At 42.1% G+C, this 26,075-nt stretch overlaps 1 protein-coding gene across 1 annotated transcript in view; it reads left to right on the plus strand.

The window, feature by feature from the left end:
* LOC122945379 (contactin-associated protein-like 5) overlaps positions 1-26,075 on the plus strand; it is a 346,160-nt gene that overhangs the window by 125,052 nt on the left and 195,033 nt on the right. The window contains 2 exon segments of the mRNA XM_044304451.1: positions 657-763; positions 10,047-10,166. Of these exon segments, the coding sequence (XP_044160386.1) occupies positions 657-763; positions 10,047-10,166 (227 nt within the window).

A 26,075-nucleotide genomic window follows, 5' to 3' on the forward strand; every position in this document is an offset into this window, starting at 1 on the left:
ATCTGTGGACTTATAGTGCCCACTTCCTTCTTTTATCATTAGTAGTGATTACTGTTTTTATTTCAATTACTTATATTGCTTGATGATTATTGGTTGAATTTTTTTCTGGTGTGCCCTTTTATTGAGCCTCTAGTATTCCATTATAGGCCGAATTGTCTTTCGTGTGTCCTTATCGCCACCCTACACCCTCCAGTACGGGAACCAGACCTGAAGAAGGCCCCATAATTGTCGGAAACATCCCAGCCAAAAAACGCAGAGTAGCTTGTGAAGTTGCAGAAACCAACTAATTAAAATGTATATATTTGAAGCAACTTTTTTGTTATGCAAATGTTCATGAAACGATCCAGAAAGTTCCGGCTATTTCTCTCGAAGGTCTGATATTTCATTGGTGTTAGAGAAAAAAAATCTATTTGTAATTGAGTCTGAACCGAGTCTCTTTTGTGAGAGTGGTTGACTTTTGTTTAGTAATTTAGCGTATCTGGTTCATCAATTTCGAGAGTATCTACCATTTGAAATTATTGATTTGCTCAGATCTCTTTCAGTCTTTCCAAGCTAATTAACTGTCAACATCATTTGGAAGTCATTTTTACATGCAGACGCTCAGCTGCACAGTGACACTCGCAAATCAGACTCTGTGGACTTCTTGTTTCCAATAGATGCCTGCCAAATTACTGCGAACACGGAGGAGAATGTTCTCAGACTTGGAGCACATTTCACTGCGACTGCGGGGACAAGGGCTACGCGGACGCCACTTGCCATAGCTGTAAGTAGTCCTCTGCCTCTGTAAGGGGATCGGGAGCCAGTGTGGATTATGTAAGAGTTGGCTATCGTTAGTCCCCATCTGTTACAGTTCTCGAGCTCAGGAAAAAGGAATTGAGACTTGGACTTGCTGTATTAGAAAGTAAAAGAAAATTCTGTAGATCTACAACACTAATAAACCAAGAGGTCCCCAAGAAAAACTCTGCCAGTAGGATATGCATCTCCCCAGTAAAAGTCTGGACTGTGACATTATTGGCGGGTCAACTAGTGGCACAGAAATTGGATGTGAGATAATGGGGGGGGGGGGGGGTGGTATCTCATCAAGATGTGTATCTCATCATGTACTGTATTTCATCAGGGGGTGTATCTCACCAAGGGGTGTATCTCATCTGGACGTGTATCACATCATGTGGTGTATCTATCTCATCATGTGGTGTATCTCATCAGGGGGTGTATCTCATCATGTGGTATATCTCATCAGGGGGTGTTTCTCACCTCGGGGTGTATCTCATCATGTGGTGTCTCTCATCAGGGGGTGTATCTCATCATGTGGTGTATCTCATCAGGGAGTGTATCTCATCAGGGGGTGTATCTCATCAGGGGGTGTATCTCATCAGGGGGTGTATCTCATCAGGGGGTGTATCTCATCAGGTAGTGTATCTCATCAGGTAGTGTATCTCATCAGGGGGTGTATCTCATTCCAGAGCCAGTGTTTTCTTCAGCTTGTTAGAAGTGCTTTTAAAAAATAAAATAGTGAAAGTCAAATGAAGGTGATACTGGTATGTTACTTCCCTTCCTGTTAAAGGGACCTTGTAGCATTGAATAGGGTGTCTGAGTGGGAAGAAGATATAGAGCAGGAGGAGCTGAGCAGATTATATATAATTTTATGGGAAAAGATTTAGTAAAACTTGTATTTCACTCATTTAATTTCCTGCTCATTCTGGTCATTGTAGTCCAGGAGGCGGTCCTATCAGTGATTGACAGCCTTCCCTCTATGACTGTGTATACAGCGAGAGCTGTCAATCACTGATAGGACCGCCTCCTGGACTTCAAAGCCCGGAATGAGCAGAGATGTAAATGTACAAAATACTGTACAAGTTTTACTGAATCTTTTCCCATAAAACCTATATATCTAAACCTATATACCTGCTCAGCTTCTCCTGCTCTATACCACGCTGCCTGTAGATTAACTTTCATTTTCACCCTGACAGGTTTCCTTTACGTTCTATTCTCTTGGTCCAACTTCAGAGGAGTTTTCTTGTACCAGTTGCATTCTTTTGTCTCTTGCCTTCCTACTATTTATTTATTTCCATCCCTAATATTTCCTATTTTCTTCCTTTCTCTTCCTCTGGTATTTTCATTCTTCATCTATCCTTCTTTTTTTTGCATTTCATATTATATTATATTATTATTTTGCTTCCAGTTTCCTTGTCCTTCTTTGCCTGTTTTCATTTCTTCATTTTACTTTAGTTTTTCTTCCCTTGTTTTGTTTCCTTCCTTGTGTCCCGATGGTCCTCTGTCCAGCCTTCAATTCTTCCCCGACTATTTATTCCTCCCTTCTTTCTTTATACTCTACCTTTTTATGTTCCCTTTTATTTTCAGTCCTCCATTCTCCATATCGCTCTTTGTCTTTTTACATTTCTTCTATTTCCTTCTTTTTCTTTTCCCTCACTTCCTTTCTTCCTGTAGTATTTCCTCCATCACCATTTTTTTCTTTATACTCTTCCTTTTTTATGTTTCCTTTTATTTGGAGCCTTTCATTCTCCATATCTTTCTGTTTGTTTTCCTTTCTTCTTTATCCTTATTTTCTCCCTCTCTCTCTCCCTCCCTTCCTTCTTTCCTTCTTCCCTTCCTTTGCCTTGTGCTTCCTTCCCCTAATATTCCCTCAACTCATTTTTATGTACTCTTCCTTTTTATGTTTCCTTTTATTTCCATCCTTTTATTCTTCATATTTGTTTTTCTTTCCTCTATTTCTTTAGTTTTCCTTTTTTTTCCCCTTCTCTGTGCTTCATTGTTTCTCTTTCCTTTTTTGCCTTTTTTCTGCCTTTCTTCCTTTTTCTATCATTATATTTCTATCTTAACTACCATTTTCTTCTTTTCTTTTCATTTTTTTTTATTTTTTTTTGCTTCCTTTCCTTGTGTTTCCCCAGAATGTATTTTCATACATTTGGTCTCCAGACTCAGTGACTGTCTGACCGTTATTCAGTTCTCTGCAGTCTTCTACCTGCCCTATCCAGTCTGATCCTCCATGTATAGTGCTCTATAGGTAGGTCCAATGTGTAGTGTCCTATCGAGATAGGACGTCCACAGATAATCCTTAGTAATTAAGTCCTGGCACATTACACCCTTTTATAAGGCAGCTAAAATTGTCTTCAGAAGCTAATTAAGTTTCTGCGGCCTCCTGCAGAAAGCAGTTCAATGCTTCCTATTAGAATTGATCATTTTCTGGAATGCTAGAAATTATCTGTGACTTTCACAGAGTAACCCTCGAGGTAGTACTCGCTCTTCAACAAACACAAAAACTTTAAGTGTTACGCAATTATAGCTGATTATTGGGGATGAAAAGACCTTGAGAACATTGGCGGAGGGTGCAAGTGTTAACGATCTAGCAGCTGCAGGATGTGAAGTTCCATGAGAAGAAGCTTTCAGCTATTAATTACGACTGTGACTAGAAGCATTAATAAACCTGTTAGTGGAGAAGGTTTGTCACTCTGTGCTGTAATGTATCGCAAAGATCCTGATAAATCTGAAGTAATGATCTTTTTAATAAAGCAGATTATATCTGCCATTACTGGCAAATAAATCAGGTTTTTGTGTTAGAATTTCCATTTCATTAAATTTATACTCTGTGCTGGCTCCATGGAAACTTTAGATTTATAGATTACAAGTTACAAGTACAGTTACAAAGTGTGACACGCACGCCCACCCTGCAGCAACTTGTTAGTTAATGTACAGTAAATAGGTCAAAAATGCTAGACTGATTCATTTTGTTATATATCTTTAGAGCGGTGAGAGGTCATTTTTATATTTTTCTACAGAACTCCAAATCCCTTCACACAGTCTTAGAGTTAAATGATAACATGCAATTTTGTCTACAGCTGCCACTAGGGGGAGAGCAGGAGCTAAGAGTATACAGATATAGACATTCACCACTAGAGGGAGCCCAGGAACTTACTACATACAGATATATCCAGCCACCAATAGAGGGAGCCCATGAGATTACTACATACAGATATATACAGCCACCACTAGAGGGAGCTCAGGAGATTACTACATACAGATATATACAGCCACCACTAGAGGGAGCTCAGGAGAGATTACTACATACAGATATATACAGCAACCACTAGAGGGAGCCCAGGAAATTACTGCATACAGATATATACATTCACCACTAGAGGGATCTCAGGAGATTACTACATACAGATATATACAGCCACCACTAGAAGGAGCTGAGGAGATTACTGCATACAGATATATACAGCCACCACTAGAGGGAGCTAAGGAGATTACTACACACAGATATATACAGCCACCACTAGAGGGATCTCAGTAGCTTACTGCATTCAGATATATGCAACCGCCACTAGATAAAACTCAAGAGCTTGCTACATACAGATATATACAGCCATCACTAGAGGGAGCTCAGGAAATTACTGCATACAGATATATACAGCCACCACTAGAGGGAGCTCATGGGATTACTGCATACAGATATATACAGCCACCACTAGAGGGAGCTCAGGAGAGATTACTACATACAGATATATACAGCCACCACTAGAGGGAGCCCAGGAACTTACTGCATACAGATATATACATTCACCACTAGAGGGATCTCAGGAGATTACTACATACAGATATATACAGCCACCACTAGAGGGAGCTCAGGAGAGATTACTACATACAGATATATACAGCAACCACTAGAGGGAGCCCAGGAAATTACTGCATACAGATATATACATTCACCACTAGAGGGATCTCAGGAGATTACTACATACAGATATATACAGCCACCACTAGAAGGAGCTGAGGAGATTACTGCATACAGATATATACAGCCACCACTAGAGGGAGCTAAGGAGATTACTACACACAGATATATACAGCCACCACTAGAGGGATCTCAGTAGCTTACTGCATTCAGATATATGCAACCGCCACTAGATAAAACTCAAGAGCTTGCTACATACAGATATATACAGCCATCACTAGAGGGAGCTCAGGAAATTACTGCATACAGATATATACAGCCACCACTAGAGGGAGCTCATGGGATTACTACATACAGATATATACAGCCACCACTAGAGGGAGCTCAGGAGATTACTACATACAGATACATACAGTCACCACTAGAGGGAACTCAAGATCTGACTGCATACAGATATATACAGACAACACTAGAGGGAGCTCAGGAACTTACAGATATATACAGCAACCAATAGAGGGAGATCAGGAGATTATTATATCTAGATATATACAGCCACCACTAGAGGGAGCTTAAGAGCTTATGTTTGGAGATATCTGTATGCAGTAACTCCTAAGCTCCCCATCGTGGTAGCTTTATATATCTATATGCAGTAATCTCCTGCGCTCCCTCTAGTGGTGGCTGTATATATCTGTATGCAGTAATCTCTGGAGCTCCCACTAGTGGAGGCTGTATATATCTGTATGTAGTAATCTCCTGAGCTCCCTCTAGTGGTGGCTGTATATATCTGTATGTAGTAATTTCCTGAGCTCCCTCTAGTGGTGGCTGTATATATCTGTATGCAGTAATCTCTGGAGCTCCCTCTAGTGTTGGCTGTATATATCTGTATGCAGTAATCTCTGGAGCTCCCTCTACTAGTGGTTGTATATATCTGTATGCAGTAATCTCCTGAGCTCCCTCTAGTGGTGGCTGTATATATCTGTATGCAGTAATCTCTGGAGCTCCCACTAGTGGTGGTTGTATATATCTGTATGCAGTAATCTCCTGAGCTCCCTCTAGTGGTGGCTGTATATATCTGTATGCAGTAATCTCTGGAGCTCCCACTAGTGGAGGCTGTATATATCTGTATGTAGTAATCTCCTGAGCTCCCTCTAGTGGTGGCTGTATATATCTGTATGTAGTAATTTCCTGAGCTCCCTCTAGTGGTGGCTGTATATATCTGTATGCAGTAATCTCTGGAGCTCCCTCTAGTGTTGGCTGTATATATCTGTATGCAGTAATCTCTGGAGCTCCCTCTACTAGTGGTTGTATATATCTGTATGCAGTAATCTCCTGAGCTCCCTCTAGTGGTGGCTGTATATATCTGTATGCAGTAATCTCTGGAGCTCCCTCTACTAGTGGTTGTATATATCTGTATGCAGTAATCTCCTGAGCTCCCTCTAGTGGTGGCTGTATATATCTGTATGCAGTAATCTCTGGAGCTCCCACTAGTGGTGGTTGTATATATCTGTATGCAGTAATCTCCTGAGCTCCCTCTAGTGAAAAAAAAAAGCAGATAACGTTGGATCTAAAATAACATGGTGTTAAAAATTTAGATATTGACCAGAATTCTTTCCCCTTAAACTGCTTCTCTCTGGTGTTTGTGCAGTGGCTATTGAGGAGACTTCTTTGGATTCTGCACCTTTTTACAGGGTGCTGCAATGCTAATGCCAAAATGTTGCTAACAGCCTCAGGCACCTGGTACTGATCTGTGCTAATCCCTTGGATACTGTGGTCAATTGCAACCATGATGTTTAAGTTGTAAGACAGAAGCAAGAAGGTTCTTCTGTCACCCATGGACCACCTCCCCCATCCCGTTACTAAAGCAATTGGGGACCCCATGCTTTTCATAATACTTTAAAATACCATGCATGTTTTTAGTCCAAAAAAGTAAAAATGTAAAAGTCTAATAAAATCTATAATCCCCACACATTTGGTACCATCACCATCTAATGACCCATAGAACAAAGCTAATCTGTGGCAGAACTGTTGGGGTTTTGTTTGTCTACTTTCTAAAAAATTAAAATAATAATAATAATAACAATAATAATTTTATATATATATACTTTCCAAAGAATGAGGCAGCACTTCCAGATTTCGGTGACAGGGTGAAGACCCCAAAACTTTATTCCCCAACTTTATATATATATATATATATATATATATATATATAATCAATAACTTTCAGTGGACAGGGGGGGTTTGCATGGTTCAGTTTGACAATGCATATTTAGTATAATGGTGTAAAGTGGTGTCATCAATCATCCTGTTTTGTGCTTTTTGTAGCAACAAACGACAGTTAGACGTGTCATTTGTTGCCATTTAATTGGAACAATTATTATTTATTTATTTTTTACAGTTTGTCCACTAGATGGTCCTATAGTAATATAAAGCAGTTCCATTTGGTGTTTTTATTTTTGCCACCGGATGGCTGTTACCTTAAAAGTTCAGCTCTCAGGCTGTCCTTGAGGATGTTTAGCACTTTCTCAAGTGTTTGTTCAACAGCAGGTGTCACTTATTACCCCAAGTCCAGGAATCATTATCTTCATAGTGATTTTCCATCTCAGCATTCTTGACGTTGTGCATAAAATGTCCACAGATTATTTCCTGAATGTATAATTATTTCTGTGTTAATTAATGTCTGACCAGAAGTACTGTAGAAATTAGCTGTATATTCAGCATAGCTCCCAGCAGGGAACGCTCCCTGGATTTGAAGGGTCCTCCGGATACAATGGTCAGCGGTATTTGAAGGGTCCTCCGTATACAATGGTCAGCGGTATTTGAAGGGTCCTCCGGATACAATGGTCAGCGGTATTTGAAGGGCCCTCTGGATACAATGGTCAGCAGTATTTGAAGGGTCCTCCGGATACAATGGTCAGCAGTATTTGAAGGGTCCTCCGGATACAATGGTCAGCGGTATTTGAAGGGTCCTCTGGATACAATGGTCAGCGGTATTTGAAGGGTCCTCCGTATACAATGGTCAGTGGTATTTGGAGGGTCCTCCGGATACAGTGGTCAGCGGTATTTGAAGGGTCCTCCGGATACAATGGTCAGTGGTATTTGAAGGGTCCTCCGGATACAATGGTCAGCAGTATTTGAAGGGTCCTCCGGATACAGTGGTCAGTGGTATTTGAAGGGTCCTCCGCATACAATGGTCAGCAGTATTTGAAGGGTCCTCCGAATACAATGGTCAGCAGTATTTGAAGGGTCCTCCGAATACAATGGTCAGCAGTATTTGAAGGGTCCTCTCGATACAATGGTCAGCGGTATTTGAAGGGTCCTCAGGATACAATGTTCAGCAGTATTTGAAGGGTCCTCCGAATACAATGGTCAGCAGTATTTGAAGGGTCCTCCCGATACAATGGTCAGCGGTATTTGAAGGGTCCTCAGGATAGAATGGTCAGCAGTATTTTAAGGGTCCTCTGGATACAATGGTCAGCGGTTTTGGAGGGTCCTCTGGATACAATGGTCAGTGGTATTTGAAGGGTCCTCTGGATACAATGGTCAGCGGTTTTTGAGCGGTCCTCTGGATACAATGGTCAGTGGTATTTGAAGGGTCCTCTGGATACAATGGTCAGCGGTTTTGGAGGGGTCCTCTGGATACAATGGTCAATCAATGGATTTTGATGAACTCTTAGTTAAAATATTTGGTTTAGATCAGGGGTGCCCAACGTTTACTGGTTGGGGGCCACATTGTCAGACTGAACCAATGGGGCAAAAATAAAATTTAAAGGGGTATTAACAACTGAAATACTGTATATATGGCATATTGAACATACAGTATATGTCATTAACGTCTAGTTACAGTTCTAGGACACCCATCTAATGGGAGAATACATGAAAGATACATGTGAGCAGCCACGAGACATAGACATACATGTCTGTGACCAGAGAGTTAGGGGCTGCATAGAATGGTATCCGCATGTGGCTCCTGGGCCGTAGCTTGTGCACCCCTGGTTTAGTTATACAAATCTTGATAATATAGATTCATATAGTGATACTAACAGGGATGGGGCAGTGACAACCCTGAATCCTCCCCCAAATCATCTATAGTCAGATATAAGTTAAAGGGGTATTCCGGTTGGTTGAAATGATCCCCTATCCACAGGAGTGTGGCTGCTCTATTCGTTTCTATGGGAGTTCTGGAGATAGCCAAGCACAGCGCATAGCTACCTCCGTAATTCGCATAGAAATGAATGGAGCTGCCAAACACATGTGTGACTGGATGCTCCGTTTATTTCAGCAGTCGGTGGTGGTCTCAGTGGTAGGACCCCCACTGATCTAATAGTTATCCCCTATAGGGAATAACTTCAACCAACCAGAATACCTCTTTAGGGCTCATTCAGATGACCGCATGTGTTTTATGGTTCCAAATTGCGGATCCGCAAAACACGGATACTGGCTGTGTGTGTTCCGCATCACCTAAATCCATGAGTGGGGCAATAAGAGTTGGAGGGGAAGGGGGAGATAATACCAACACTGCAGTGAATTATAATGTAAAGTTTATTGTTTTGCAAATTTGATTCCAAATGGTTAGATTTTTATTTCAGGAAAAACGCTAATTAAACAGTTGTCTAAATTGCTATAAAGGGGAGCTATATGACAGTCCTCCCACAGAGAGAGACTTGCTGAGTGTCCACCTCTAGGTCATAGAAAACATCCCCGGGTGTTACACTGGATGGTGTCAAGATTAAAAGGGAATCTGCCTGAATAATATTCCTTTTTACAATGTATCAAATCTAGATACAAAATAACCACAGCTTCTGCTTCGCTCATGTTGAGGTGCTGTATTATTATACCACATCTTATTTTTAGTCACATTCAAAGCAAAAGTAAAATGATGTACTTGTTTTTTTTATTATATTATATAATGTCATTGATGTAACTGACATATAATTTCCCACAATGCATCTGGTAGCAGGGATGGGAGGGAATGAGAGGGCGGCGGGGGGCTGGTTTCCTTTGCACCAGTTTTGATAAATCTCCCCCAATGTGCTTGGAAAAAGAAAGGTTTCGACAGGAAAAAGCAAAGTTTTGTCTTCTTTGATTTGCCCATCTGAGAAATTGAGAACAATCTCAGTATTCAGTCACATAGGTCTAATTTGGCAAAGCCTCTCTCGATGAGCACATTCCCCTGCCACCAGGGACGGGCACCATCCAGACTGCTGATTTCATATTCCTATGGGCCCATATCACAGTATCGTGTCAGATCCTTGCAGAATAAACTGAGCGAAAATTGGCAAAATATATTTGTATGAAAGTAAAAAGTAACAAGTAAATAAGTAACATTGTTTCTTCTCCGTTCCATTCCCAGCTTTGTATGAACAGTCCTGCGAGGCCTATAGGCACAAGGGATACCCGTCTGATTACTACTACATCGACTCGGATGGAAGCGGGCCACTTGGACCTGTCCGTGTTTACTGTAACATAACCGGTAAGAAGAGCGTACTGTTCATTCATATTTCACACCGCCTTAAATATTTCATCATCTCTTCAATATCAAAGGGGGATTGGAGCTATTTAAAGCAGCAGGAGCCTAATTTACTCTGATGATCTGCGAGGACAATAGACGCTTGGCTTTATCAAATGCTTCTGTCACTTAGTAATTTTCGGCGGCATCACCTGTGCCTCGCAGAAGCCAGCATGGAGATGGTCTTCCCACTGTGCGGGATTGTTTTGCTGGAGACTGTAGACAGATGACACGGCAGCTGGTGATCTCCATTAACTATCAGGAAACGTTATAGAAAACGCTCAGAGTCATAGCAAGGAGATGGCAGGAGATCACTGCTGGTGGCGGGGGCACAGGGGGTCATATGCTGTGGGATCTGCACATGACTAATTTTCGATGCCCATTCGCAAATCCAGAAGACATTTAGCCGTGAAATTACTTTTCTGGACACTACTGACATCTTTCTAGTAGAACAAAAATATACAAGTTACAGAAACTGCAGGCGGAAAGATTTATTAGAATTGATCTCGGAGATTTGTTGTACTGAAAGATCCAGGAGACGTTATCTAGATCGGGGGGCACAACCTTCTCTGGTTAGGGGGCAATCCCAAGGGCCACAAATAAATCTTAAAGGGGTAGTAAAATATTTATATCATAACCAACATGTATGCTGTAAACGTCTGGTTACCTTTCCAGGACTTACATCTAATGGGAAAATACATGAAAAATACATGTGAGCAGCTGCTACACACAGGCAGACATGATGGTTGGGGGCCACACACAAGGGGATTGGGGGCAGCAGGTTGTGCACTCTTGATCTACATAAAAGCCAGTGAGGAGGCAGTTATAGATTGTAGCCACTGCCGCACTGAATTATTGCTTGCTAATGATTAGAGATGAGCGAAGTTTGGGAAAATTTGACTCGGCTGCGTCGGGACACATTACTTCTTTGCGAAGCACATTTTTTTGTAAGTAGCGGGTGCAATGACATGGAACTTTGATAGCGCCGCCCCCGTCATTGAACCTATCAGATGTCACGTTCATACATGATCGCGGCATCTGAGAGTAAAAATACAGTGTAAGGACTCATACACATGACCGTATGCCCTCCGAAACATATATCCATGAGCGGGCCATATGTCCCAGAGCGGCATACATCGTGCGCACTGGAGCGCACAGCATTATAGGTTACTATGATGCTGTGCGCATCGAGCCACCCGCGGGACTATCCCGCATTTATATGATCTTATGAGTGCAGGACAATAGTCCCGTGGGCGGCCAGATGCGCACATCATCATAGTAACCTATAATACTGTGCGCTCCCGCGCGCGCGATGTATGCCGCTCCGGGACATATCTCGGAGGGCATACAGTCGTGTGCATGAGCCCTAAAATGAACAGAAAAATAAGTGTAATCATACTTTCCACCTCCATTTGCTCGCGATGGGCCGACCTCCGTCATCTTGCTTGAAGATCTTGTGCGGCCCGAGATGACGTCGTCACGGCGGCCAGTGTGGTGACATCATACGGCACCACGCACTGGATTTCGGCCGAGATCCTGAATCAAGATGGCAGATTCCGGTCTAATGCAGGCAAATGGATCAGGTAAGTATGATTTTTTTTTTTTCGTTTTTTACACTATTTCAGGTTCAATTGATTTACTACCACAAATCACGAGCAAATGCGGCTTTGCAGCAAATCGAATTCATCCTGAAATTCGGATCGAATTCCACTTTGTTGGATTTGATTTGCTCATCTCTACTAATGATGATAATGAAGAAGGTCAGATCTTATTCTGAAAATGGCAGGCATATTAACGCTTGAAATGCTGCAGCCGCGATATAAAGGTCTTATGAGATGGAATAGATTAGTCTTGAGCGAATCAAAGCATCCAAAGTGGAATTCAATCCGAATTTATGGAAAAATGTGGCGCAAAACCAAATACATTTTTCCTGAAATGGTGTTAAAAATAAAATCCATACTCACCTTGTCCGTTTGAGCATGATGAGGCTGCTACAGGCATTTTGATTGAAGATCCTGGGCAAAACCTTGTGCACAGTGACGTATGACATCACCACGGTGATGATGTCATCACTCACTGTGTGAGATTCCATGAAGGACCAAGATGGCCGCGGCAGCCTCTTCATGCTCAAATGGATGAGGTGAGTATTTTTTTTACTGATTAACCCCATAAAGTCCACATTTTTCATGTCAGATGCAGGGGGGGGGGGGGGCTGGGAGGGCGGCACAATCGCTGCTCCCCGTCATTGCGCCCGGTGCATACAAAGAAATTCACTTTGTGATGATGTAATTCGCCACAGAGCTAATTTCTTTGTTAAATTTCGCGAAGCAGTCGAATATTTTTTTGCAAACTTCGCTCATCTCTGGTAGAAGCCACGCTGTTACACTGACCGCAGGGTCGGGGGGTTTCGTTGTACCTTACGTTTTTTACAAGGGATGTGAGAGAACCCGCAGGAGGTGATTTCTCAGTCCGCCGCGTGTTGTGTCCCCGTCGTTTCCATTGTCTCAGCAGATTCTACGGAATGAATTTCACACATATTTTCAACCTCTTGTCTGTTCATTTTCCGCCTGCTCGGGGCTGATGCAGGTTTTATGTCTTTTGCGCTGAGACTTTCGGTAGAAGCTGCCCCCAATCAAAGCCCCTGTAAGAGCAATACTGTGATGGCAGCAAGGAAACAAATCTTCATAATTAGCGCTGGCGGCAGCAGGGCATGCTGGGGATTGGAGCTCCTTCATGTCACTACTTGGGTTTTATAGTCATTGAGGGGACAATCAGAAGAACCGCTGGACTTGTCTCCGTGTATGAAACGGTTACAGATCCTGCAGTATCCACACAGCATTCATCTGATACAATCTGCAACTATGATGCCACTTTCAGTAAAGATATAGTTGACGCCGAGCTTTGACGCCTGTGATGCCAGTGGTTCCAGAAGCATTGGGTGGTCCAGAATGAAGCCGACATGCGCAGGTGAAGTTTGTGCCTTTGTGTTTGGTCCTTGGATTTCACCAAAAAACAATGCACGGCTTTCTAAACGACACTAACTTGGCGCCTGGCGACATCTATGAGACGTCCGGCCAAGTGTTTCTATTGTCAAATTATGAGCATGTGGGCACAAGTACAGACCTTCATTTAGGGTGGAGCAGGAAATGGTGCACGTAATCTCTCAGGTGGGTGCACATTCCGAAAGGGGCGCAACATTGTTCCAAACGGTGTCATCCGAGCCAAGGGCTAGAATTAGCAAACCAACAAGGGCCCCGTTTGCAGGCAGTGGTTATCCTTCAGGCCGATATATTTGTGCCAATCTCTTATACCTATATATATATGAGGTCTGTGCAATAACATTTCCCATCATCAAACATGGTGCCAAATGGCGCTTATCAAAGCCTTCTCCATTATGGTACAGCCTGGCGCAGGATTTGGCGGCACGTGCAACCCAACCTACAGCATAACGGTGCAGGTAGCGGCAGGGTCAGCACGAGGAGATGGTAGCTGCCCATTAAGAGGCAGAATTATTTATTTATTTTTTAAACCAAAACATTGCTGTCCCCAATACAGAAGGATGATGGGTGCCTCTCGTCAGTGGGACACATGAAGGATTGTCTATTCGTCGGCCAATGGACATTGTGAAAATCCTGCCCTGGGTAAGGATGGAGCTCCTTTTCCCTAGTAGTGTTGGGCGCGAATATTCTAATTGTGAATTTTCATTGTGAATATCGCCACTTCGAGAATTTGCTAATATTTAGATTATAGTGCTATATATTCGTATTCGCGAATAGTGGTGCATATTCTAATCGCAGATTTATCCTACATTGCTGATTTTTCGCAATCAAGTAAACAATGACTGGATATCACAAATTCTCAAGTTTGCGAATTTATGGCGAATATTCGGCCAAAATTTCACGAAATATCGCAAATTTGAATATTGCCTATGCCGCTCATCACTACTCCCTAGTAGCTGGCACCCGCTACACCGTATCCATGATGGCGGGGCAGATCGCTGTAATCAGCAGGTTTACATGGAGGGCGGTGAAGTTATTACGCTCCATCTTCGCGCTCTATATTAATGTGCGCACTTGCCGCCGCCCGCAGTTTACCCTTAATGTAATTGGAGGCTCTTTCCGTTATTAATGTGTCTTATCTAACCCTGTTTGTGATGAGTTTGATTATTTTATGCTAATTAATGCTAATATCTCATGGAGCCTCTTGAGCGCATCCCTCTCCGCTCGCTTCCCGCGTCTCCAGCAGCCATTAACCTCAGACTTGCTTCTCGGCTCTAATCCCGGCTGCTCGCTCTCTATTTTTTCCCCCTCTTGAGGGTTTTCTAGACGGATCGAGTCATAACCTCAGGGAAATTCCGCTCCTCATAATGATCAGGAGGTTAGACATTTAAATGGAAGCAGATATCATAAAGCTGCGGGGAGGCGATGATGAAGGCTTCATTTCATGATGAATCTGTAGCCGCAGGGAGAATTTCACCGTTTTCGTCCACGTGGGAAAACCTTCATGACCTGATGTGGAGAGAGCAGGAAGAGGAGTCAGCGCTGTGACAGATAACCCTGCGTCACTGCGGAGGGAGCGTCCGTGAAATGACCTTGATAACTGATTCTAACATGTCATAAAGTATCAGGAGGGCAGCCTCAGTCGTCATCTAGTGTGCAGTGGACGGAGGCCGAGGCCTGGCCTCCATGTGCCAGAAAGTGTGGGCTGTAGGCATAGGGAAACTGTAGGCCCATGGGAGGCCACACCCCTCTAGATAAGCCCCACCCACTTCTTAGAACAGTGGTTTGTACAGAAGTTGCAACTTTTTGATGACACTTTATGTCATCAAGACAGAAAACTATCATTATATCTTCTATCTATCTTTCATGTATCTATCCCATATCTATCTATCTATCTATCTATCTATCTATCTATCACATATCTATCTATCTCATATCTATCTATCTATCTATCTATCACATATCTATCTATCTCATATCTATCTATCTATCTATCTATCACATATCTATCTATTTTCTTTCTATCTATGTATTCCATATCTATCTTATATCTATCAATTTATCTATCCCATATCTATCTATCTATCTATCTATCTATCTATCATATATCTATTTATCTATCTAATATCTATCTTTCCCATATCTATCTATCTATCTATCTATCTATCTATCTATCTATCACATATCTATCTATTTTCTTTCTATCTATGTATTCCATATCTATCTTATATCTATCAATTTATCTATCCCATATCTATCTATCTATCTATCTATCTATCTATCTAATATCTATCTTTCCCATATCTATCCATCTCATATATATCTCTTTAAAATAAAATAAAATAAAAAATTCCATGGCACTCTCAAGAATGTAAATCAAAAGTATTGTTATTTAATATCTATCTATTCATCCATTTAGTCAAAGACAGATAGATAATAGATAGATATGGGATAGATAGATAGATAGATAGATAGATATGAGATAGATAGATAGATAGATAGATAGATAGATAGATAGATAGATAGATATGAGATAGATAGATATGAGATAGATAGATAGATAGATATGAGATAGATAGATATGAGATAGATAGATATGAGATAGATAGATAGATATGAGATAGATATGAGATAGATAGATAGATAGATAGATAGATAGATAGATAGATAGATAGATAGATAGATAGATAGATAGATAGATCTAGATAAATATGAGATACAGGACTGAGACAGAAAACAGATTCTTTGTCCCGGGTGAAGGATAGTCCAGCTGTGTCTGAAGTGTGACTTTTTTCTGGCAGTACCACTCCTGACCACATGGAGTGCTGCTCTGGTGTACCATGTCTATGAGCAAACATCAAGGGGGAAATTTATCATCTGTCTTGCACCTGAAAAGTAGCATTAAAAAGTCGCAAACTATGGAGGGAATTTATCATGAGGGGAAAATTTGAAGTCATGTTTATTTAAGTCTGTGTCTGAGCACTTTATGCCACATTTATCAAATGTCTCAGGCTACTTGCCAAATTTAGCTTATCCTTAGACCAAGGAGTTCTGTCTAGAGAAGCTTCTCCAGTTTTCCCACTCTGTCTCCTCCTGGAGGAGATTGGGACTTTTTTACAAGTTCTTTTTTAAAAACGTCTCAATGATTAATCTTGGGTTAAATCTCATTTACATAGCTAACCACACCCACTTTCCCACCCAAATTACAAAACTAGAGGGAGTGGTGGAGTCTTGATAAATCTGCCTCAGGGGCTTCCACTCAGGTACAGTCCATTACTCTATACCGCCACCTAGTGGTAGCAGCATTTAGTGCAGCAGTTTATATTGTTTGCCCAGAGAACACAAATAACAGAATACATGAAGTTATTAAGTGCTGAAGATTAGAGGGAGGTGACAGCTTAATGCAGCTGCATCTCGGTGTCAGTGTCACAGAATTTAAGAAGCTGTTTGTCCTCCGGAGTTCTATGTAAATAAATCAGAATGTGTCTCAGAAGAAGCAGATTTACATTTCCTTCGCCTCTCACTTGGATCATTTTTATCACTTATTGTTCATTGTCTCCATCTGCAGACTTCATATCAATGCAGCATTTTATTAGCTGCACTTGGGAGCAGCTGCTGGAGCTTTCCGGATTGATTTTTTTACATGCATTATTTTGTAACACGGGTCATCCTTCTCACCAGAAGCGCAGATGGCTCTTTAAGAAGTAATTGTTTGCTTTGTTGCATCTTGAAGTGCCTGAAGTTACATTGATGGAATCTATACTTCTTTCACTTTACCTCCTCCGCGCTCTCAGCAGCTTAGCAGAGCTATTCATGAAGGACCCACGTGCCCAAAAAAAAAACGGACACCCGAGAGGGGGCAGCACATGACCTGTCAGATGACCGCACAGACAGGAAAATACCTATTGGGGAAAAGGTTACAATAAATCCTGGAAAAGACGTAGAACCTATAAATAAATACGATCAAAATAACCCCAATAATTTATAACAGATCATTAGAAACCCCCTGTTTTTTTTTTTTTTTCTTATGTAGCTATCCCTTTAAGGGAAATGCTTCATTTAATTACATAGTAGCTTTAATATTGTAAATTTGTAATATTGCTTTGCAGTACCAGGGTTCAAATCTGACCAAGGGTGACATCTTCAGTAGGTTTCCTTCTGCTCTATAAAGACATGCTGATAAGGAATTGATATTCTGAGCTCCATTGGGGTCATCAAGTGATGAGAATGTCAGTGTAAGCCGGTGGAATATGTTGGTACTATATAAGCAGGACAGTATGCTCACAACACCAACTTTGTAGGCATTTATCAGGAGCAAACCATTCACTCCCACTATTGCCTGCAGTCAGGGGAGGTGTCAGCTACATTTATAGATCTAGCGAGCACCAACAGCAGTGGGTTAAAGCGTTAACCTGACAGCGTAACAAGCTTTGCACATATGTAAGGTGATAAGCTGGCGTGTTAATGCGCCAGGAATGACTTTACCGCCTGCTACATCTGTTCACGGTTTCTGGGCAGCCGATCGCTATATACACAGGGCAATGATTTTGGTGACTGCATCAACAAGGAAGAAGCGTTTGCTCGTTCATGGGGTGATCGGTCACATCTTTACCTGGGCCAATTATCAGGAATCAGAATTTTTAAGATATATTCCTGATGCATATGGGGTTCTCAGGGAAAGAAGGCTTAGACTTATTGCATGTCCACATGCCCAATCCTTTTGTTCTTAAAGGGAATCTGTCACCTAGTTTTACCCTATAGAGCTGCGGACAGGCAGGCATAGATCTCTGCTAGCATGTCCGCAATATACCTGTCCCATAGCGCTATGTGGTTTTATTTTGTTTAAAAAATGATTTTATAGATATGTAAATTACCAAGTAAGGTGCCCATGGCGTGGTTACTTACGGTTATGGAGCCCAGCACCGCCTGCATCCAGGAATCTCCTCCTTGCTCACAAAGTTGCAGTGCCGTAATCTCGCGATGCGCGAGCTAGGGCATGCATAGTGCCGGCAAAGTGTTTGTTCCCTTTTCTGGCATCAGCCTCAGTGAACGAACTGCGCATGCGCTAGCTCGCGCATCGCGAGATTACGGCACTGCAACTTTGTGAGCAAGGAGGAGATTCCTGGATGCAGGCGGTGCTGGGCTCCATAACCGTAAGTAACCACGCCATGGGCACCTTACTTGGTAATTTACATATCTATAAAATCATTTTTTAAACAAAATAAAACCACATAGCGCTATGGGACAGGTATATTGCGGACATGCTAGCGGAGATCTATCCCTGCATGTCCGCAGCTCTATAAAACTAGGTGACAGATTCCCTTTAAGGTAAATAAACTTCTGCTAGAGGTGTCCAGAGGAGTCAGAGGAGTCTAGAAAGAAGTGAAGGGTTTGGAAGAGGACAGAAGAGTCTGGATGGGAAAGAGGAGGCCGTAGGGGATGGAACAGTCAGGAGCAGGACAGAGGAGTCTGCAGAGGATAGAAGAATCTGGAGAGAACAGAGGGGCCTGGAGGACAGAGTAGTCTCGAGGGGACAGAGGAGTCTGGTGAGGACAGAAGAGTCTGGAGAGTACAGAGATGTCTGGAGGGGACAAAAATGAAAGGGCAGAGAAGAGTGGAGGAGGACAGAGGTTTCTGGAGGGGACAAAAGAGTCTGTAGGGACAGAGGAGTCTAGAGAGGACAGAGGACTCTGGAGAGGATAGGGGTTCTTGAGGGGACAGAAGAGTCTGGAGGGGACATAAGAGTCTGGTGAGGCCAGAAGGGTCTGGAGAGAACAGAGAGGTCTCGAGTGGACAAAAGTGTCTGGAGAGGCAGAAAAGACTGGAGGAGGACAGAGGTGTCTGGAAAAGACAAATATGCCTGGAGAGAACAGAGGGGTCTGGAAGAAGACAGAGGGGTCTTGAGGGAAAAACAGAGTCTGGACAGGCAGAAAAGACTGTAGGAGGACAGAGGTGTCAGGAAGAGACATACGTGTAGTTGTCTGGAGAGAACAGAGGGGTCTGGATGGGACAGAGGAGTCTAGAGAGAACAGAGGGGTCTCAAGAGTGCAGAAGAGTCTGGAGGGGACAGAGTTGTCTGGAAGGGGCAGAAGAATTTGGAAGGGATCAGAGTTGTCTGGCAACAGCTTACTCTCCTCTCTCCTCATTTATAAAGCATGTAGTGCATGTGAGTCAGGAGGGTGGCAGAAATAGCTGTCAGCTTAATGAGTCACAGGTGACACTGATATCAGCCACTCCTCTGAGGATGCACACTGGAGGATGCTCTGACAGTACCAGAGCATCCTCCAGTGGGCCCAGGTTCTGCTATCATAGTAGAACCTTTGGAAGTGCATTTATTATTATTTTACTCACTTATATGACGCTGACATATTCCACATACAAACTCCATGCAGTGAATGCCCTTGGTCAGATTTGAACCCAGGACCCCAGAGCTGCAAGGCACCAGTGCTAACCACTGAGCCACCATTACCTCTGCACCACCACCATTATCTCTGCACCACCACCATTACCTCTGCACCACCATGCTGGAGCCAATAACTCATTACTAAATCACTCATCAATCACTCATCTTTAAATCAAGATCTATTTGACTTTTTTGATGATATTGGGTTTTGGCCCTGAGAATAATTGTCTCTGCTGGGCCCAAGGAATCCTAGTCCAACCCTGATGGCAAGGGTGTGCAAGAAGGAAGCAGTAGGAGTAGTAGTTCATACAACTACAAAAGACAAACGGGGTCATTTATTAAGACCGGCATTTTAGATACCAGTCTTAATAAGCCCCTGCACTGACGGTGGATCCTCCGAAGTTATGTAGAGGCGCCGGCGGGCCCATCCCCAGCCATGACACACTTTTTTAGACCTGGTGTGAATAGGGAAAAGTCAAAGTTTGCTATGCAGTAACCTTTGCGCCGTAATCTGTGACAGATATATGCCTAGTAGTGTTTCTGATCGTAAATGATGCCCACAGTTCTACAGTATGTTACAGAGTAGGCTTCACTCAAGTTGTGTATAGGTTGTAGCAATGATGGTAGTAGTAGTCTCAGTCTCATTATAATTTCACTTTACAATCTACCCGACTAATCACAAGTGTGCAATTCCATTCTGATTCTTTCTGCAGTTCTCAGGCTGTGAGGTGCAGATCTTAGAATCAGATAGCCAGTCCGTCTCAAAGAGTGGTGGATGCCAGAAGCAACATACCCTTTCCACAAGCAGTGAAGTCTTATTGCCATAAACCTGCGGTACCTTACTGTCTGAATCCTCCACGGCCTTGATGGTTCTAGATCTTCTTTGAATGTTTGTTCTCATTCCCTCAGAGGTAGTATCTCTGGTAAATTGTTCTCTGGCAGCTTTTCAATCTCAGAAATAGTTTTTCCTGGATGAGGCTTCTCTTTGGGCCTATCTGGCAGGAGCTCACACATGTAGGTGTTGACTCTAGATCTGATCAGCTAAGGGTCTCCTCCAGCCAGGGGGTGGGACCAGCCCATCACCCTGAAAACTAGGCTAACACTATCAACGGTTCGTTGTCCATACACAACCATTTGGGATATACAGTCGTGGCCAAAAGTTTTGAGAATGACACAAATATAAGTTTTCACAAAGTTTGCTGCTAAACTGCTTTTAGACCTTTGTTTCAGTGGTTTCTGTGATGTAGTGAAATATAATTACACGCACTTCATACGTTTCAAAGGCTTTTATCGACAATTACATGACATTTATGCAGAGAGTCAGAATTTGCAGTGTTGGCCCTTCTTTTTCAGGACCTCTGCCATCCGACTGGGCATGCTCTCAATCAACTTCTGGGCCAATTCCTGACTGATAGCAACCCATTCCTTCATAATCACTTCTTGGAGTTTGTCAGAATTAGTGAGTTTTTGTTTGTCCACCCGCCTCTTGAGGATTGACCACAAGTTCTCAATGGGATTAAGATCTGGGGAGTTTCCAGGCCATGGACCCAAAATGTCTACGTTTTGGTCCGCGAGCCACTTAGTTATCACTTTTGCCTTATGGCACGGTGCTCCATTGTGCTGGAAAATGCATTGTTCTTCACCAAACTGTTGTTGGATTGTTGGAAGAAGTTGCTGTTGGAGGGTGTTTTGGTGCCATTCTTTATTCATGGCTGTGTTTTGGGGCAAAATTGTGAGTGAGCCCACTCCCTTGGATGAAAAGCAACCCCACACATGAATGGTCTCAGGATGCTTTACTGTTGGCATGACACAGGACTGATGGTAGCGCTCACCTTTTCTTCTCCGGACAAGCCTTTCTCCTGATACTCCAAACAATCGGAAAGAGGCTTCATCGGAGAATATGACTTTGCCCCAGTCCTCAGCAGTCCATTCACCATATTTTCTGCAGAAGATCAATCTGTCCCTGATGTTTTTTTTGGAGAGAAGTGGCTTCTTTGCTGCCCTTCTTGACACCAGGCCATCTTCCAAAAGTCTTCGCCTCACTGTGCGTGCAGATGCGCTCACACCTGCCTGCTACCATTCCTGAGCAAGCTCTGCACTGGTGGCACTCCGATCCCGCAGCTGAATCCTCTTTAGGAGACGATCCTGGTGCTTGCTGGACTTTCTTGGACGCCGTGAAGCCTTCTTAACAAGAATTGAACCTCTTTCCTTGAAGTTCTTGATGATCCTATAAATTGTTGATTGAGGTGCAATCTTAGTGGCCACAATATCCTTGCCTGTGAAGCCATTTGTATGCAACGCAATGATGGCTGCACGCATTTCTTTGCAGGTCACCATGGTTAACAATGGAAGAACAATGATTTCAAACATCACCCTCCTTTTAACAGGTCAAGTCTGCCATTTTAACCCAATCAGCCTGACAAAATGATCTCCAGCCTTGTGCTCGTCAACATTCTCACCTGAGTTAACAAGACGATTACTGAAATGATCTCAGCAGGTCCTTTAATGACAGCAATGAAATGCAGTGGAAAGGTTTTTGGGGGATTAAGTTAATTTTCATGGCAAAGAAGGACGATGCAATTCATCTGATCACTCTTCATAACATTCTGGAGTATATGCAAATTGCTATTATAAAAACTTAAGCAGAAACTTTTCCAATTTCCAATATTTATGTAATTCTCAAAGCTTTTGGCCACGACTGTACAGTGCATAATAAGACAAGAGTTTTTGGCATAAATCACAACATTTAATTCTTGGCAAACATTTACTTTTAGCAGTGATTTGCTAGGTCACTGCATTTGCAGTTCTTACTTTGACCACTAAGCTTTATAATAGGCTGACACTTCCTGTTCTGCTAAGATCACTAATCAGCAGTCACCTAATTATCATCAGAGTCTGGATTACACTGTCAGGTAACCTCTAGATATAGAATCACAACAGACTTCCTCCCCCTCACTGCACAATGACCTTTGCACAGTTCACAGAGCATGCCCACAAGACTCTCCTGCAGATGTCAATGAGCAATTTCCAGTCTACAGTTCCCTATGTCCAAGAACAAACCTCTGCACTCGGCAAACCTCAGCAGCTCAGGCAAGATGGCCGCCCCAATAATCATATACAGAAAATAAAATAATAAAAAAAGAATATATGTGCTTTAAATGAGCTGATGTGTTTCTTTTAAGATATTATTAATATAGTGGTGAGCAATGCTGCTGCCTGCACTGCCTGTCCCTTGATCCATACTGGATGTAGAGAAATGCGCTGGAGATGTGTCATAATCCAACTTCTGCTCAAAATTCTTCTTATTTCTCCAACTTTCAATAAGAGGAAAAAAGAACAATCCTGTAAACATCAGTGAAAAGTACAAGCGAAGGCTCCATCTGGGGCTGTCAGCCGAGGCTGCCGTGTGGCGGATTCTGACAGGCAGAAGTGCAATCCCATTGTAAGGAGTCGTAATGATAGATATGTTTAATTGCTAACTGAGATGGAACAGATTGCAGCGCGTCACAACAATGAGCTTCTCTCAGTCCGCTCATCTCCGGGAACATATTATGACAGGTACATCGCATTACAAGCCGTCACACATATATGGCGCCAGAATCTATACCGCGCAGGATACGTAATTAGGAGGAAGAACTGCGCAGCTGACAAACGGGATTCACAATTACAAAGTCACAATCAGGAAAGTGAGAAAAGAAGCCCTGTCAGGCTAGATTTACTTATCAGCTGTTTTTTCTTATTTTTTCTTATTTTTTTTGGGGGGGGGGGGGGGGGATTTGTGGCAAAACTAGAACATAAAAAAAAAATCACAGATAAACCACAAAAACATGTAATGTATGTATATGGTAATGGTATAACTGACCCCGATATTTTTCCCACCGTGAGTTGAACAATTGCTCCTTGGACTTATCCACCTAGCAGATGTTTCTTCTCTTCCCCACTCACTTTTCTAACATGCCTTTGTCTCTGAATTATATGAGAAATCCATCTTGTGAGATCAAGACAGCTGCCTTCTTACTGAGGGATCAGATTACATCATACCATATGTGTCTATGGAGAGGGAGGGGGAGAAATGAGCAGGAGCTGTTTGAGACAGTAAAGACCAAAGAGCATGCAAGGCTAGACAGTTTTTATCACAGCCCAAGTGCCTTATTCACATCCATACAGGTCAGTATTTCTCTATAATGCACTTTGTGATCCTGGGGCTGCTTCTTTGTAAAAATGGGAAAAAGTTAGGAACTAGATTTTCTTCTACTTTCTTTGCACAGTGGATGGGAGATGGTCTGTACCCATCGGCTTGGGCAGAAGTGCAGGGGGTCATTTACTATACTTAAATATGCCTAAATTAGGCGTATTTCAGACACAGATGGCGGCGCAATGGTTAGTTAGATACAGGTCATATCATGGCCAGAAATAATATTATTCCTCATGTATACATACTGAAAAAACTCCAAAGAGTCCTTTTCACTGCAATTTTGAAAAGAAGCCAGACAGACATATAATTTCCCCCTAGTGAACAATAATGGCAGGAGCAAAAATATCCTTGCGTTTCACATGTTTCATATATCCCATAGACTTTAATCTGGCGTTTTACAGTAAGAAATGCACACACAAAAATAACAAAAAATGCAGAAAACATCACTAAAAGCTCCATGTAACCCATCCTCAGGGTTTCTACACACATGATTTTGCACTACTTAAAAAAACTGCTCACATTTTTTCCCCATATTGTTTGTGTTTTTTATGACTTTTTTTGCTGCATTTTTTTTCCTAAATAAATGTGTGATCCACTTTTTTCTGCTGTTTTCCCCTTTACAGAAGGAGATTTTAAAGTGTCAGAAAATACGCCCAAAACTCTGCTGCGCTTAAAAAAAATAAAATAAAATAACCTAACTAATAATTAACCAAAACAACAGAAGCAAATAACATGTGTGTGTCCTATGCTCCCATATCCCATCTGCTAACATCTGCAAAAACATACAAACACAGGGCCTAAAAAAAGATACACCAAATGCACAAATACAGCAATACACAAAGTGCACAAAAAAACACTTCTAAATATTACGTGTGAAAGCAGCCTAAACCCTTAGGATACCAGAGTTTTTTTTGTTCTTGCGTTTAAATTTTTCTTCCTTGAGCCATAACTTTTTTATTTTTTTGTTCAAATATCCATATGAGGGCTTATTTTTTTGCGGGACAATTTGTACTTTCCAATGCCATCATTTAATATGGCATAGAAACGGGAAAAAAATTCCAAATGAAAAAAAAACACAATTCCTCCACCGTTTTACAGGTTTAGTTCCTAGGGCATTCCCTTTGTGGCAAAACTGACCTGTGCCCTTTATTCACTGGGTCAGTATGATTACAACGATACCACATATGTATATATTTTTTCATGTCTAAATAGTGTAAAAATAAATAAATGTATTTTCTTTACATTATCATATTCTGACCCCGTAACTTTTTTATAGTTATATCTACTAAGCTGTGAGGGGGCTCTTTTTTTGCCAGACGATCTGTAGTTTTTACTGATACCATTTTGGAGTGTGTGTGATCACATTTTATGAAATTTTTTTGAGTAAGAGAAGCGATAAAAAAAGGCAAATCACCCCTTTTTCCCATTACACCATTCGCCATATTGGAAAAATATTTTTATATTTTAATAGTTTGTTTACCCATTGCTCCATTAAATGGTTAATAATAATTTATTTGATCAAGTTCCCACAACATACCCCTAATACAAAAGATTCATACATACTTGCTCCTCGCCATTCTGGTCTTCCGTGCTGCCCCACTGTCTCCATCTTTCGGTCCCCACACTGTTCACATCTTGCTGGCAATGGCCATGGTCACATGCACCGCTCCAGCCAGTGATAGGTTTCAGCCCTGACACGCTACTTGTGGCCACATCACTGCAGAAGCCAGTCATTGGCTAGAGCACAGCATGTGACCATAGCCTGCCGGATGTAAACAGTGCCAGGACCGGAAGATGGAGAGAGCAGAGGCAGAGAGTGGAGTTTTTACCCAAAAACCCCTTTAAGACAATATTAAGAAAAAACATTTTCCCATTGGGTCATATGTCAGACGTGTCGTAAACTTTTGAGAAAAAAATGAAACTCTAATCTGGTCATGTGATTTTTCTGCTATCACAGTGAAGTTTACACAACTCTTAAAGGGTGCAATATGGCTGCATTTCGGCATGGATTCCATTCCCAAAAATGTTCCCAATTTTCCTCCGATTGGCTTTAATAGGAATTGGCAACATAGTTCATACTGCTGAGATTTCCACCTCCCCCCAAAAAAATTATAAAAAAATTAAAATGCCCTGTTTTTAATTGAATGGGGCTAAATCTGTGGGCGGCACACAGTATGTACAACTGAAAGTCCATGAGAAAGATATGAGGGCTAGCCTGAGATATGAGGGCCAGCCTCAGATGTCTGCTGTAGATTCCACAGCTGATTATTCTGCCA

Source organism: Bufo gargarizans, chromosome 8 (genome assembly GCF_014858855.1).
Source record: "Bufo gargarizans isolate SCDJY-AF-19 chromosome 8, ASM1485885v1, whole genome shotgun sequence".
Classification (NCBI taxonomy): domain Eukaryota; kingdom Metazoa; phylum Chordata; class Amphibia; order Anura; family Bufonidae; genus Bufo; species Bufo gargarizans.